The sequence below is a fragment of the Mustela putorius genome, unplaced genomic scaffold, assembly GCF_011764305.1.
Source record: "Mustela putorius furo isolate JIRA1106 unplaced genomic scaffold, ASM1176430v1.1 tig00003863_pilon_pilon_pilon, whole genome shotgun sequence".
NCBI lineage: Eukaryota > Metazoa > Chordata > Mammalia > Carnivora > Mustelidae > Mustela > Mustela putorius.
Genome location: NW_025422015.1, coordinates 20,248,781 through 20,264,611, shown reverse-complemented (window position 1 = coordinate 20,264,611; position 15,831 = coordinate 20,248,781). Strand labels below are relative to the sequence as shown.

At 36.3% G+C, this 15,831-nt stretch overlaps 1 protein-coding gene across 4 annotated transcripts in view; it reads left to right on the top strand.

Annotated features, from left to right (window-relative positions):
- The window catches only part of EYA4 (EYA transcriptional coactivator and phosphatase 4), a 273,929-nt gene that overhangs the window by 217,063 nt on the left and 41,035 nt on the right, over window positions 1–15,831 (top strand). For all 4 annotated transcript variants that reach the window (XM_004740227.3, XM_013063854.2, XM_004740226.3 and 1 more), the window contains 5 exons: window positions 2,127–2,193; window positions 3,323–3,465; window positions 3,612–3,755; window positions 5,587–5,666; window positions 9,259–9,424. In XM_004740227.3, coding sequence (XP_004740284.2) covers window positions 2,127–2,193; window positions 3,323–3,465; window positions 3,612–3,755; window positions 5,587–5,666; window positions 9,259–9,424 — 600 coding nt within the window. The remainder of the gene's footprint in view (window positions 1–2,126; window positions 2,194–3,322; window positions 3,466–3,611; window positions 3,756–5,586; window positions 5,667–9,258; window positions 9,425–15,831) is intronic.

Here is a 15,831-nt window from a genome sequence, read left to right as displayed (position 1 = left end):
CAGTAGTCCAGAAACCATACCGAAGATTAGGCTGCCCTGTGTAGAAACAGACTTTACTCTGGTCGGTGGAATCTCAACCCTCCTTAGTGAACTTTTGTTGTTTTCTCTTACCTAAAGACTCATGAGTTAGAATAAATACATACATTTTAGTGTAGAAGCAAGTTTTATATGAACATCTTAGTTTTCTGAGCTAGAGGTTTTGCATTCTATTTAGCAAGTGAACATTCAGACATTAATAGAAATTTTAAATGTTGAGCTTTGGTACTGTTATGGGTACATTATTTTAATATTGTCTAGATTCATTCATTAGCAGGAGGAAAATCCTATATTCAGATTTCCATTCAGGTATATGGGGCTTTTTCTCTGAAGTAATTTTGCTCTTTGGCTTTTTTTTTTTTTTTTTTTTTAAATAAAAGTTGCTCTGGTGGATGGTTCTTTTCATTTTCTGATGTCGCTTTGGAACAGTTTTGTGATTTGCAATCTTGAGAAGAATTGATTACTATAAAATGACATTTTATAAATAAGTGACAACACATGGAGTTATGCCTCATTTAACTATATTTTTGCTCACTATTGTGAGTTAATGAAACAGACTGAATTTCCTGGGGAATAACACTATTGCTGTTATGTAATATATGCTTAGCATCTGTGGTGTGGTAGGAAAAGCATATTCTCGTTAAAGTGATTTGAAAGTTTTAACATTAAGCTTTTAATAAATCAGTAGAAAACTAATGGTTCATTGGTCAATGATTTGCAAATTTAAATAGCAATTTCACTTCAATTTTGTTTAGTTAAAACATTTAGAACCTGACACCTCTCGTCATATTCAGTGATTCTCAAAACTGGTTCATAATATCCTTGAAAACATACTTTCTGCACTATTGCTATGAAAAACCATAATATACTTTCCATACTCAGACCTTACAGGCCAAATAGCATTTTAAATACACTAAATTCTATGTGTTTACAAAATGACAGATCACAAGGGTACTTAATAGCATTTGGATGTAGGAATATATCATGTTTCATAAAATAGTTAGCAACCTAAACCTATTTGTCACTTTTACAATTCTCAAAGTTTAGCTCAAGAATTATTATGAACAACTTAGGAAGGACACAGTACTTTGAAGTATAACTATGATTGATTAGACTAAACTAATTCCAGCACTGCATTGTGTACTACTTTAATCTTTTTGAAAAGTGAATGAACAGCAGATGGCCTAATAAAGACACTCTGTGTGCTTGCCCAGTATGGATTGGCTCTGAAGGGACTGCCTCAACACTATGGAGTCCATGTACTTGCAATACATCTATCTTAGTCAAGGTAGTTGGTTAAGAGAAACTTCCAGACTTCTGAATGTAGTCCAGTTTGGGGCTGCATGTTAGGACAAAATGTCAACAGGACCTGACTTTCACCTTTGAGTTCTCCTCAAGAAAGCGCTGTCTCTGATAGTTCAGAATATATTTATAAATATGATCGCTAGGGCATTATGCAATGGTGTTTCATAAGACATGGTGTGTTACCACTCCTGCTTTCTATGTATACTCCACTTAGTACTCAGATATCTTGGACTCTGCATTTTTAACTGCTCATATGATTGGTAAAATTAGAGGCCATAAATGATAGCATTTTACAATTTCAAAGTGCAGTTGGAAACTCACATTTTTCTTGAAAGTTTGTTGTATTTTTAGTAGAATAGATACGGAGGAAGAGCAGTATGTTGCTGTCCTAGTTGGAATTTAAAACATAAAACCTAAAGTTTGAAAATGTTTAAAAATTTACTTTGTCATGAAATCATAATGGTCTGGAATCAAGGATATTTATTCCTACTTAATCGTACGTCAGAATATGCTACTGATGTGAGAACGCGAAAGAACGACAGAGAGAAAGGATTGTGAGGGGATTTCATTTTATGCTCTTAGGCCAAACTTGACGCAGTTCCATTAGAAGAAAATATTTAGGCATCTGTTTCTGTTTAGAAAAGGATTTTTTTTCTGTTTAGAAAATGAGTGAATTTGTAGAAACATCTCTTGAACATGATAATTTCTTCAAACTGGCTTTGTCATTCTAGTGAAACATATTCACGAAGCAACTTTTTTTGCACTGGTTTTTTTGTGTCTTACAGTAATAACAAGTAGTGGCTACAGCCCCAGATCAGCACATCAGTATTCCCCACAGCTATATCCTTCCAAGTAAGTGCTCCGTAGATTCCTTTGTGTATGTAAGTGTGTCATAGATAGTTGAATAGATGGATGCTTGCACAGAGCAGTTGGGTGGGTTAGACGTACGGACAAATACCCTATACAAATCCAGGAACAGAGATAGACTCCTGTTTGTCCAGACTGTCCCTTTAATTCTGGATTTTTGTATACCTCGAGGAAGGCGTCAAGCTCAAACCAGAAAACACTGATTTCTGAATGGAAATTCAAAAATGCTGACTAGCTTAAGGAAAATCTGAAAAGATTACATCTTATTCAAATGTTAACCCTTCATAATTTGTTCCATATAACATCATTTTCATGGGATTTCAAGTTCTCAGGCACATATTTTAGAATAATGTGCTCCATTGTTTTTATAACAAACAAAGTCAACTTACTGAAGGCAGAGGTAGAAATTTCAAATTTAACAATATTAGGTATATATCTGAATTTGGTTACAAGCAGCCAGATGTGTTAAGGTTTTGGAGTCATGATCCACACACATTTAAATGTTATTCTCTGGAGCAGCTACAGTCTCTGCCCTTAAGTACAGACAGATTTGGATATCTGTTCGGGAACATTCTGTAAAATGTGGCACAATAAAAGGGGTGGCATTCCATTTCTTTTCAGGAAGCAGCTGCCTACCTTTTTCCTTTCTTTTCTGTTTTTTAAATGTCCTGTTCTTGGCAGAGAATTGGTAGGACTTTTCATGACTTGTGTATCTGTGGTATAGCAGCAGGGGAGACTGTAGGTAGAAACTGTAGGTAAGCTCATGATTATGCTAACTGACCTGGACTCCACTTCCCTGGTCTGCACATTAATTGAGATACTATTTCAGAGGTCAACAAGTACTGTAAACAGAAGACTTTCTGATCCAGATGTCTCATGATATAGGTGAGATGTAAGTCTTTAAGGAGTTTAAACCATTTGTCCCAAGTTGCTATACTGACTGGTAGCAGAGCTTGGGACGTTTGGACTCTTGTCCTTTCCCTGTTGTTAGAATTGTATTGTGGATGAAGAAGAGGGTTACTTCCTGGCTATGATAAGGTTTCACTGAATCTAAGCTGTCTGAAGTAATGTGCAGTCTTTGTTGCCACAGTAATGCTATTTTTCTGATATTTAGGCCCTATCCACACATTCTTTCTACACCAGCAGCTCAAACGATGTCTGCCTACGCAGGCCAGACTCAGTATTCGGGGATGCAGCAGCCAGCGGTCTACACAGCCTACTCACAGACAGGACAGCCCTACAGCCTGCCCACTTACGGTATCGCTTTTCTTTTTTTCTCTGCTTCTTTGCTTATGAGCGGGTAATCCTGATGCCTAGTGCTTAGATTTTCTAGCATAAGTGACAATTCAGGAGCAAGGTCATTCTACTAATGCGAGGGTCTGTGCTCTGCATTTCCCAAACAGATCTGGGCGTGATGTTGCCAGGCATCAAGACGGAGAGTGGACTTTCACAGACCCCATCCCCGTTACAGAGCGGGTGCCTCAGTTACAGCCCAGGGTTTTCCACCCCACAGCCAGGCCAGACGCCGTATTCTTACCAGATGCCAGGTAAGCCACCCCACAGGAAGCATGTTACATGAGGAGGAATTCTCTGGATGAGACTCCTTGGCTTCAGAATAGGGATATGCCTTCACGAAAATGGTTTTAATTGTTACTGCTGTTTGCATCTGGAAAGACAAATACCTAGAGAAGAGGAAAAACAAAAACAAAACAGAAAAAAACATGGTGGAAAGAATTGAATATACATCAGGAAACGTGACCTATACCAAATTTCAGTACTTAAGTTGAAGTTGTATGAAATTGGCAGGACACTAAGTCCAAGCAGAGTAACCTCCGAGCCATGTCAGTCTTACACAGGCATCTGTTTAAGTGAGGTTCAAAGATTCATGTGCGTTTTCTTGTCCATATTCCTTAAGTGTGTAATGCTGCTTTGATTATATTTAAAATTGAGTTAATACCTTTCTAAGTCCCGTTTACCATTTAACTATTTTGGATTTTCTGTTCATTCCTCAAATACCTCTCCTCTATTAATACTTTATTTCTTACTAGAAATATTTATATAATTACTAATAAAATTCTATATATTCAATATAGTAATTATATAATCAATTCAATATATAATTCTAATATATAATTAGAAATATAAATATTTCTAATACTAGAAATATTTATATAATTTGTACTCCCCCCCCCCCCGCAACAATCCTCTACATCTGAGTATTTAATTTTGCTTCTACATTTGGTCATTAGGTAGTAGTTGCAGAAAGAATTTTAGTGACATAGTAAATGCATTAAAAGCTTTCTGTCATTGTGTCTGTTCTGTCATACATTTGGGGTTATCTAAATCATACTTCTTTAATCAACCCAGTGTTGAAATTGTAGTCCATCAACTAAAGTGAAATAGTTACCTAGACCTTTTTGGCTGAAAGGTCAGGTCTCTTTTTATCTAAACTGTAGAAATATAGTAGTATATATAGAAATATAGTTACATAAATGTTCAAGTCACAGTGGGCCACACATCATCAGTTAGGAGTATGAAAGCAACCATGAGTACATTTTCATTGATTTCCCCCCAATACGTCATGTTGGATATTCTGGGCCAGATCAGTTTGTGTTAATTATATAATATTATTGCAATTCTAAACACATTGATAAAACAAGTAATCAGCTGTGTCAGTAGTTTTTCATTTTACTTCTTCCTAAGTCCATTCCATGGAAGATATGTTTAAAAATGATCTTTACATTGATATCTCACTTGTTTTTAATTGAAAAAATAATTTAAAAACCGATTAAATTTCTAACTTTGTAGTCAGATCTTTGAAGGCTCTCAAGCCCTGGGTGACTGTACTATACTTAGTCTGACTCCCGCTTCACATCTTTCTTGGCTCCAAGGAAAGGACAGAGGAGGAAAGAAAAGACAGGGTGCTGCAAGCATCAGTTCTAAGTTGGTTCTATGTTTCCTAAGCTAAGCCCATCCACGTGTTTAGCTCAAATGGTTTCTGTGTGCATATGCAGCTTGTATGACCATTTGAAAGTTCCAGTAGCTTCCTAGGAGTACTCTGTCTGCATAACATTTTATTCTTTGAAAACCCTGCTCTTCTAGGCATTTAACCTTCAAAGGTTAACTGCTGTCCTTAAGACTGTTCCCATGTGCTCCTGTTTAGTCCAACAGAAATCTACAGCAAAGAATTTATCTGTTGTCACAAGAAGGATAGAACTAAGCACTCATTTCCTTATAAATCTCTCAACTTCAAATTTCATGTTTTGTTGCCTTAACAAAATTAAAAATATACTTCTCTCATTGGATTCTGCAAAGTGAAATGTTTTTATAATTTTGCAAATAAATACTTTTTAAGTGCAATTTTTTCTTTATTTCTAGGTTCTAGTTTTGCACCATCATCTACTATTTATGCAAATAATTCAGTCTCCAATTCAACAAATTTTAGCGGTTCACAACAGGTATAGTAGCTTTTTTATATTTAGGCTTTTTGTGTCTATTTCAGATCTTTGAAGAATAGTTTCAGTTATCATGTAAGCGTATACTCTCCTAGAAAAAGGTTTTTTCAAGGTGATAAAAAATTAGCTTTCCACAATTCTTGGGATCTGTGTTATTCTGGGCATTTTAGGTTTTCTGGTTGTATGTCCTTTAAACATTTAAGCCATGATTTTTATTTTAATCATTTGGCACAGAACTACAAAATATATTGTGTACTTTCATATTATTTTAAACTCTTTACTAAATATAATTTCATTTTTGACAAGTTATTATGAAAATTAATTAAGAAATTGAACTACAGCCAATAAGTAGGTTATGACATTGATAGTACAGAATATTTGCTACTAAATCAAATGCCTCCTGGATTTTTTTTCTTTTAATTCTGTGGTTCATTTTAATAAATGTTTGATTCCTACTTTCCTGATAGCTGTAATTTTTGCTTTTGTCAGGGTGCTTGCCTCTAGTAGTCCTTAGTCCTCCTCTTAATTATATTTTCTTAGTATTTTTGTGAGTTCTAAAATCTAGTTTGTTAGAATAGTGTGTGGAGCGAGAATGAACGTTTGCGATGGGTGAATATACTAACACTTCAGAATCTTTTTTGCTTATTTCCTAGTTCTGTCAAGTTCAGAGTCGTTGAGATAGAAGGGTAGTTGATTTCCTTGCTGGACAATACACTATTTTACTTTAACATTGTTGTTAGACTTTTATATATTCTAAAATCTAAGTTATTGCACAAGTACACTCTTTGGATTTATTGAAGGGATTATATTAATTGCCTTCTTTTAATGTTTATTAATGTAACAAAAGGCAAAAAAGAAATTGTGATTATTAGTGTGGAAAAATACCATTTTTCATAGAATTAAATCGTGTAATTTGGCATTAGTTAGAAAAAATGGTTTCTTAAAATATTAAACATCAAAGCTAGTATGTCTATTTTATATTGAAAAATATTGAGAATTTTTGATAATCCAGGTAGCTTCATTTTACTTACTTTTTTGTTGATACAGGAAACATTTATTGAGCTCTTATTATTCATTAGACTTTTGACCAGGCATTGAAATTCAAAAATAATGTCATTATTTTCTGCTGTCTGGAAGGAAGCAATTCTACCGAAACAGATAGGAAAATAATATGAATAGAGGGTAGGATATAATGAATATAATAGTAGAAATAAACACTAGGCAGAGTGGTGTATAGCATAAAAGAAAGACTACTTTGTTCTACTTGGGAGGATTTATAAAAGATTCATAAAGTAGAAGAAAGATTTATAGCACAAAACAAATCTAATACTATCTAAACATTTAAATAGAGTGGCTCCAATATGACTCACAACCTGTATCTTGGACCATGGTTGAAATGCCAGTCTATTAGTTTAGCTAACACTTATTGAGTAGTTATTATGTCTTAGGACCTGGTCTGTATGCTGGGGACATGTAAGTGAGGACTGGAGTGGATAAGACCTGGTTCTGGCCTCCTGGATATCACCAACTGCCAAGAGAAGCAGACAATAAACCAGTAAATGCATGAATAAATATAGAATTGGAAAGCACGAAGAGTCAGAACGGAGTCTATTAAAAGTATTAATAGACATCTAATTTTGAGTAGGGAAGATTTTGTGGAAGGCTTGTCTGTAGAAGCGACATTTGGGATGTCTCCTAAGACTGGTGAAGAAAGGAGGGCCAGGGTGTTTCGGGCATAGAAAGGGTTCACCTCTGAGAGGTGAAACCCTTGGTGCACCAGTGAATTCCAAGAAGGGGAGCGTTTAGTTTGTGCAGGAGGGCAGAGGGGGAAGCATATTTATAAAGATAGGCAGGGCTCTGTATGTGTATCCCTCTGTGAGGGTTACACAAGCCCAGTGGGAAGCTATTAAGGGATTCCAAGCAGGAGCATGGTGTCATACAGTCTCTGTTTTGAAAATATCACTCTGGAGAAAACTAAACCTGGAAATGAGACAAATTGGAAAACTGGTCCACTGGCTCCAACAGGAAGTGAAGGTAGCTTGGACTAGGGTGATAGTAGTGGGAGGAAGATCTCTGAGCTATGTTTGAATACAAAAATATGTTTTAGTCACCAGTAGCTAGTAGTGTGGACCTTTCCTCTAAGTCACTTCAACTTCCCGTAAGGATGTTAGCAGCCTCAGGGACAGCTTCAGCACACAGACGTCGGAGTCAGCCTCTCTGGGGACCAGTTCCAGCCTGAAACTTGCTAGCTGTCTGACCTCGAGCACACAGATCACTTCACCACACTGTGCCTTCGACCCCGTCAGTGAAAAATGGGGTAACAATAGCACATAGGCGGGTGTGAGGATTAAATGGGTGAATCCACTTAACACCTTTGAACACTGCCTGTGTAAGTGTCTTACTCTGACAAAGATAGGTTGCTAGGACCTTTGTCCAAGTATTGCTGAGAGGTGTTTTCCTTAGCTTACAGGTGGTGATGGGGAATATCAGATCTTGAAATTAGCAGACAAACAGAATTTTCATTTCCTGCCATACTAGAGTTGAACTAGACAACATGGGGGTTGTCCCATGCAGTCAAAATGCCATGTGTAACATTTGACTCTTCTAAAAGTTAACTGAAATAGCCCACTGTTGACAGGGAGCCTTACTGATGACTTAAACAGCCAATTAACGTAGACTTTATATGTTATAGGTGTTATATATTGTATTCTTACAATAAAGTTAGCTAGAAAAAAATGTTATTAAGAAAATCATAAGGAAGAGAAAATACATTACCGTACTATATTCTATATTTATTGAAAAAATCTGCATATAAGTGGACCCATGCAGTCAAACCCATGTTAGTCAAGGGTCATCTCTACCTAATCCTTTCTGATAATACATATATTTGCTTATACAGATATTTACTTACATAAAGATTTTCCTTTTTTTGAAAACTGCATCAAATGTGTATCTTTGTTCCCTTAGGAACATGTATCGGGGAATCATAATCCTGACCAAGTTTTATCATCACTGATAACAATTTGGGCTAAAACATGCTAGATACATTAAACACAAATTATTACAACAAATTCTTATTTGTTATCTTAATATGTAGAGGATTTTGAAGGATTACTTAGATTACTTTAAGGTTCTTATAATTTTTTAATAAAAGGCAGGACAGAGGAGTTGACTCAATGCTTTCTTCTTTCTCTAGCAAATGAGGCAAACTCAATATTTAAAAACCTCACTAGGCACTTTAAGTCAAGACCTTAGACGACACATAGCCTATGAAAGTGTGGGTAAAAAACTCTATTATTCTATTTTCTTTTATTTACTCTCTCACCTAAGACCTTAGGACGTACATCCCCAGATAAGTAATTGTGGTTACGTGAGGCATGTGCAGCCTTTAGGCAGTTGGAGAGTTATGTGCTAGACCTGGTTGGTGAAACCAGCAGGGTAGTTCATAATTGTGTGAACTCACTAGGATCACCTCAAAACTGAGGACTCTAAAACAAATGGAACCAAATACTAACCTTTCAGTTACCATAGTGATTTCTTTGGACCAGAAGTAATTCCTTTTTCAAGAACACATAAGTCTCAATTCTTCTTTCAGGATTACCCATCCTACACAGCCTTTGGCCAAAACCAGTATGCACAGTATTACTCAGCCTCCACGTACGGGGCATATATGACATCAAATAACACGGCTGATGGCACATCGTCGTCCACCTCAACTTATCAGTTGCAGGAATCTCTCCCAGGACTGACCAGCCAACCAGGTACAGATCTTCATCCAGATGAAATACTTTGATGTTTTGCTGGGTCTACTACATGGGGGAAAAGACATTTTGGAGACCAGGCTCAAAGTTCTCATCTAATGATGCTGATATTTCATCTGGGCCAATATCGCCATGTACGATGAGGCTTTTCTTCCAGCATTTCAAAAAACCCTTCTTTTAGATGTGGATGGTTAAGAGATTTTAATTTCAAGTGATTATATATATATGTATATACATGCATATGGGTATAAAAAGGTCAGTGGAACTTTTGCCTGACTAATCCTTTCTTTTGTAAAGATCATGACAATATGGAAAGGCTGTAGTAATATTATTTTCTTTGGATATAACTGATAGTATTTCCTTTAAGCTTGAGAGCCTGTGTAGCTCTTTCATCTTTGTGAATCCTCAGGAGCTCCGGGCAGTGAACATTTCCTACATTCCTAGGATGTGTAAGATCATTGGTAGGTAGTTTAATATCTTTCTCTGATTAGCACTTACTTAAGATCTGTTGTATTCTTCGTTGTCAGAAGCTTATCTGCAGTGCCACTGGACTTGAATTTGCTGACACAGCTGAAGGATTTCAAGCTACAGGCAAATTTAATAAAGATTCATTGTAATCTTATTCAAAATTCCAGTGGGACTTTTTAGAGAAGTCATCAAGATGATTCTAAAATTAAAAGGAGAGGCAAAGGAACTAGATTAGCTGAAATAATTTTGAAAAATAAGAACAAAGTTTGGTGACTGACATTGCCTGATTTCAAGAGTTATTATGAAGTACAGTTATCAAAAATGTGTGGTATTGACAAAAGGATAGATACATAGAACAATGGAGTAGAATAGAAAGTCCAGAAATAGACCTGTAAGCATACACTCAAAAATGGAACTTTGACAAAGGTGTGAAATCATTGGAGAATAAAGGGATTTTTGTTTGTTTGTTTTTTTAATGGTACTGGAACAATTAGACATCCATATGCAAAAATAACAACAATAATAGCACAAACAAAAAACAAATCCTGAGACAGAATCTTGACTTGTAACTCACACCATATACCATATGAATAAGAACTAAAACTATAAACCTTCTAGAAGAAAACATGGTGGAAATTTTTGCAGCTGTGGTTACATAAAGATTTCATAGTATGACATTAAAAAACACAATCTCTAAAAGAAAGGAAATAAGCCTTCGTAAAATCAAGAACTTCTGTTCCTTGAAGGACACTGTCACAAGAATAAAAACACAAGCCACAGACTTGGAGAAAATAGTAGGAAAGCATATATCTGATAAAGGGCTTGCATCTAGAATATATAAAGTATTACCAAGGTTCAATAAGAAAAATGAAGTTAAGAATTTTCATAGTCACCATTAGTATGTTCAAGCTCTTTTTTTCTGACTTCAGTTATTTGCAAGATCCAAACTTATCTTTTTTTGTCCATTTGGAAGGACAAGAAGATGAAGAAACATGGTAACAACACTATAAATTCTAAGTGGACCGGTGATTCCAAGAAGATTTAAGGCCATTTAACAATTATTTATGAGTACCTAATAGGTCGCAGGTACTGCCAATATTCCAGTAGTGAATGAGATCTCTGCATACCTTTAGCTTCCATTTGACAAACAAGACAAATCTCAAGCAAATAATTAAAACTGTATGAGTGTTGGAAAGGGAAAATGCTAGATAATACAAGAATGTTAGCAAGAAACTAATTTGAACCTAAAGAATTAAAATGAAGCTAACACTTCAAGTAATAGCCAAAATATGCTCAGATCATGAATGGATGAAATAATGGTATTTCTTTTTGGTCCCCTCTTCAGAATATGGTTTCTAATTGTGGCTCCAAGGAAAAACTGTCTAGTATTCTACTAGACTTTGTCTTTGGTGGTCCTACATTTCAGTTTCTTTCTCCTTATCTTCCCTTTAGAGCCTCCCTTCTATGACCACACAGCCCTCTTGAGTTTCCGGTCCTTGTCCCCTTAAGGCTCCTGTTTAGTCTTTTCATCTAGCCCCATCCTCTCTGAGTGGTTGTATCGTATGCAGGGCTGGGACTAAGTAAGGCCAGGGACGGACAGGGTACAAAATTGAGGGAGGCATTCATTCTCAAGGCCCTTAAATTTCATACCCTTTGTACCTCACTTGCCTTAACCTCATTTCAGCTTAAATCACATGTGCTAAATCTGTCCTGATCCTCTTTGAGCCAGTAGTTACATTTCATCAAAAATATTTTCTTAAGTGAAAGAATGTATGGGGTGCCTAGGTGGCTCAGTTGATTAAGGGTCCGGCTCTTGGTTTTGGCTCAAATTATGATCTCAGGGTCATGGGATCAAGCCCCATATTGGTCTCCTAGCTCAGCAGGAAGTCTGCTGTAGATTTTCTCCCTCTCCTGCTGCCACTCCCCACAACATGCACATGCATGTGTGCAACCCTGTGCATGAATCTCGAAGGAGGCAAGGATGGGAGGGAAAGGAAGGAAGGGAAAGAGAGAGAGAGAAAGAGAGAAAGAAGGTGAGAAAGAAAGACAAAAAAAGAAAATATGATTTTAGAATACTTGCTTAATGGATACTAGAGATACTTTAGATAAGGGGATGTCTTATCACACTGTGAAAGATTTTTCTCCGTAGTAAATGCAAAGGGAAACAGGGTAGGATGACTGTATTAAAAACAAAATCACACAAGTATTTGATCACCAAGGTACTGGAGACTGAGTAACAGGACCAGGAGCAGCAGATAGTATTTGAGTGCACTAGAGTAGAACTACCATGAGTGAAAACCACTTGTTTTTCAAATATAATACCCTTTGGATAACACTGGGAATTTGCTGTTGTGTATTTTGCTCTAATTTCAGTGTGATCACAAAAGTTTCTCTGCAGGAAAGACGGAGATGGGTACTTTCCATTAAATAAAGAATAATAAATATTCAGAATAGCTATTTTGTTTACATTAAAAATACTAAATCCAGGCACGTAGGTATTCTGAATGTATGACTTTGAATGTGACACATCCATGTGTAACATCCTCATAGTCCTATTAGAATGCAGTTTCTTTAGCTTTCCATTGATTCCTAATGCCAACAAGTAGAGTTTTATAAAATTTTCAGGTCTTATCAGACTTTATGTTGAATTTTAAAGAAGAAATCATTTTTACTTGTAACTGTTATATATTTTATATATTACTTGTAACTGTTATATATTATAACAGTAACATATCTGGATTTTTAGGGAATTCTGTGACCCCAGCGCTTCAGGCAAGGTAGTTTTAAGTTTGATTTTGTTTTTCTAGATCTGGCATGTATCTAAACCAACCAGTTTATAACTGTGGGATTTTTCTTTGTTATTGATGAATTTTGAGGTACTTAATTCAAGGGTATGAAAAGTATTTCCCATTGACCAGCTCTGCCTTTTGGACTGAACACAGAAACCTAACAATTAAATTCATAGTTCTTCATAAATCCTTAACTGTTCATAGCTCTCATTTTTAAAATAGAAACATACTTTATGTTCTATAAGAGACAGCTGCTGGTTCTTCTGACTTAGACTTGGAAATTAAGTTGCATCTAAATAACCAAAGCTTAGAAGGTATACTTATTCATTACTGTACTAATTAAAGGAGAATTATTCAATCACGTATAATGTTGGCCCAAGAAAAGCCTAGGGCAATTGGTAATGACTGATGTTATTTGGAAATTGCAAATAGCATTCAGTTCTTGACTTTACCTTATTAGGCAGTTTGACAATATATTTAAAGAAACATTAGCATACTGATTAAGAACAGATATTTGAGTTTATATTACCTTTATAAAGATCTCTTTTTGCCTTTAACAAAGATTATCTCAGGAATACTATATTTTTGATTTGCATTGAAAAAGTTTGATGAACATTACAAATTTTTGTAGCTCCCGCTCTTTCAGTATTTTAAACATCTTGAAAATGAAAAATAATCAGTAATTTGTAACAGTATCATCCTCTATTCTGAGACCTTGGCAAGCATTACAATACATTACCTAATTAAACTTTACAGATATTTCAGAAATGTAAAGGATATAATAAGATCACTTCACTCTTTGAAAAGAAACCAGTTTCTTCGGCAGAACTCAGTAGAATTTCCGTAGCTTCATGGCATTTCACACAAGGACAGGAAGGCAGGCAAAGTGCTCCTTCATTTAAGTGAAGCTAATAAGGGGATTTAGATAGAAAGGACTGACCACATTTAACTTCTCTGCCAATTTACTTTCCTCCTACCTGCAGCATTAATGTACCCTAGTGAAATTTGGCAGAGACACTGGAATTAACAGCTTTCTCTTAAAAAAAAAAAAAAAAGTCAACAAATATTTAATGACCAACTGAGTTTAAGTTCCTGGTTTTGCCGTTTATCAGGAGAAAATATAGCACCATCCAAAGATACAGAGGTCAGAGCTGTTCCCCTGGGTGGATGCTCTAGGGACCCAGATGCCACGCGTGCACTCATCAGGACCTACTCTTGTGCTGTGGAGATCTTTTGAGAATTCATTGGCCCTCACAAAATTATAAGAGGTCTGTAGACTCTTTTGATGGGTAGAAACAGATTTAAGTTTGACCTCTTTGTAACCTGGAAACCTGGAGGATCTGTCGCTGTTTGGGAGAGAAAGGATAACCTAGTAGTTAAAGCAGGAATTTTGCAATCATACCAGCATTCTGCATACAAGCTATTTCATCTTGGTAAGTTAATTTAAAATCTCATGTGCCTCTGGTTCTCCCATTATTAAAAGAGGATAATGAAGGACCAAATTCACTGGGTTAAAGTTTAAGTCAGACATATATATGTAAAGAATGTTTTACAATAAAGAGCTCTGACAAACCAATAAGAAAAAGATAACAATTTTTTTTTTTTTTTTTTTTTTGGGAGGAGAGAGAGAGAGGGATTGAGAGAACTAGTGGGAGGAGGGGTAGAGGAAGAAGTAAGGAGACAAGCAAAGAGTCCGATGCAGGACTTTTACCCCAGAATCCTGGGATTTTACCTGAGGTGGAGGCAGAAGCTTAACCAACTGAGCCACCTAGGGACCAGACCATTTTTTTTTTTCCCATGGGCAAAAGATTTAAACAGTTATGTCATAAAGATACCAAATGGGCAAAAAAAAAAAAAAAAAAAAAAAAAAAAAAAAAAGTGTTTTACATCATTATTCAACAAGAAGATGCTAATTAAAACTACAGTGGGACCAACATAGCCCCACAATAGCTCATAAAAGGCTAACAAAGCCAACTATTGGCAAGGATGCAGAGCAACTAGAAATCTCATTGCTAGTCAGAGAGTGAATTAATACAACCACACTAGGAAAAGGTGGTCAGTGTCTATTGAAGATGAATATACATCTCCCTCTGATCCAACAGTCCCACCGCTAAAAATCTACCCTGGTAGAATAGGAGCTTATGTCCACAAGAGCTGAACAAGCATGTTTATAGCAGCTTTATTTGTAATTGCCTAAAACTGTAAATAACCTAATGTTCATTCACAAAAGTCAAATAAAGCATAGTATACATATTTAAGGAAGTTCTAGCCACATGAAGGAAAAAGCAAGAAACTGCTCCAGGTTACAAAACGCAAGAATCTCACAGACATGAGGAGACTCAGAATGAATGAATGGAGCCAAACACATATTTCAGTACATTTTTTAAGAAAGAAGGCAGCGCGTAACACATACTAAGGATAAATGTGGAGCTACTCTTCATCGTTTTCTTAAAAGGATAGGCCTTTACTTTCTTCAAAATACGTGGGTTCATTTTTTTTTTAAGATTTTTTTTTTTTATTTATTCATTTGACAGAAAGATCACAAGTAGGCAGAGAGGCAGGCAGAGAGGGGGGGGGAAGCAGGCTCCCTGCTGAGTAGAGAGCCCAATGCGGGGCTTGATCCTAGGACCCTGAGATCATGACCTGAGCTGAAAGCAGAGGCTTAACCCACTGAGCCACCCAGGCCCCCCACGTGGGTCTATTTTTGTCCAGATTCTTAGAGCCCTTTTAAGATCCTTCCGGAACTTGGCAAGAATTAGTGATATCAAATCCTACTTTTACTGAAACGCGGACACTGCCTATGACCAGTCTTTTCCCTTCTTCCTCCTCCTGCTCTTCAGCAGCCGGCTCTCCAGCTCATTTAATAGCTGAGTTGTTCTGCCAAACTCTTTCTTTCTGGATCCAGCTGACAATCAGCCACCCATAACTGATCACAATGGCTTTGCAATTTTGCAAGTTTTCAACCTTTCAGCTCTTGCATTTTTGCAAGAGCAAAGGTGCCTCATGATAGTTAACAGCTGAAAATTGATCTATCATGAGTAGAAAGACAAGTTTTTGAGGAAGGCCATCCAAAAAATTATAAGCTTACTTAATAAATGGGGCTTAATTTGAATCAGCATTTTATCAGAATGGGAACATTTGGCTTGGAGG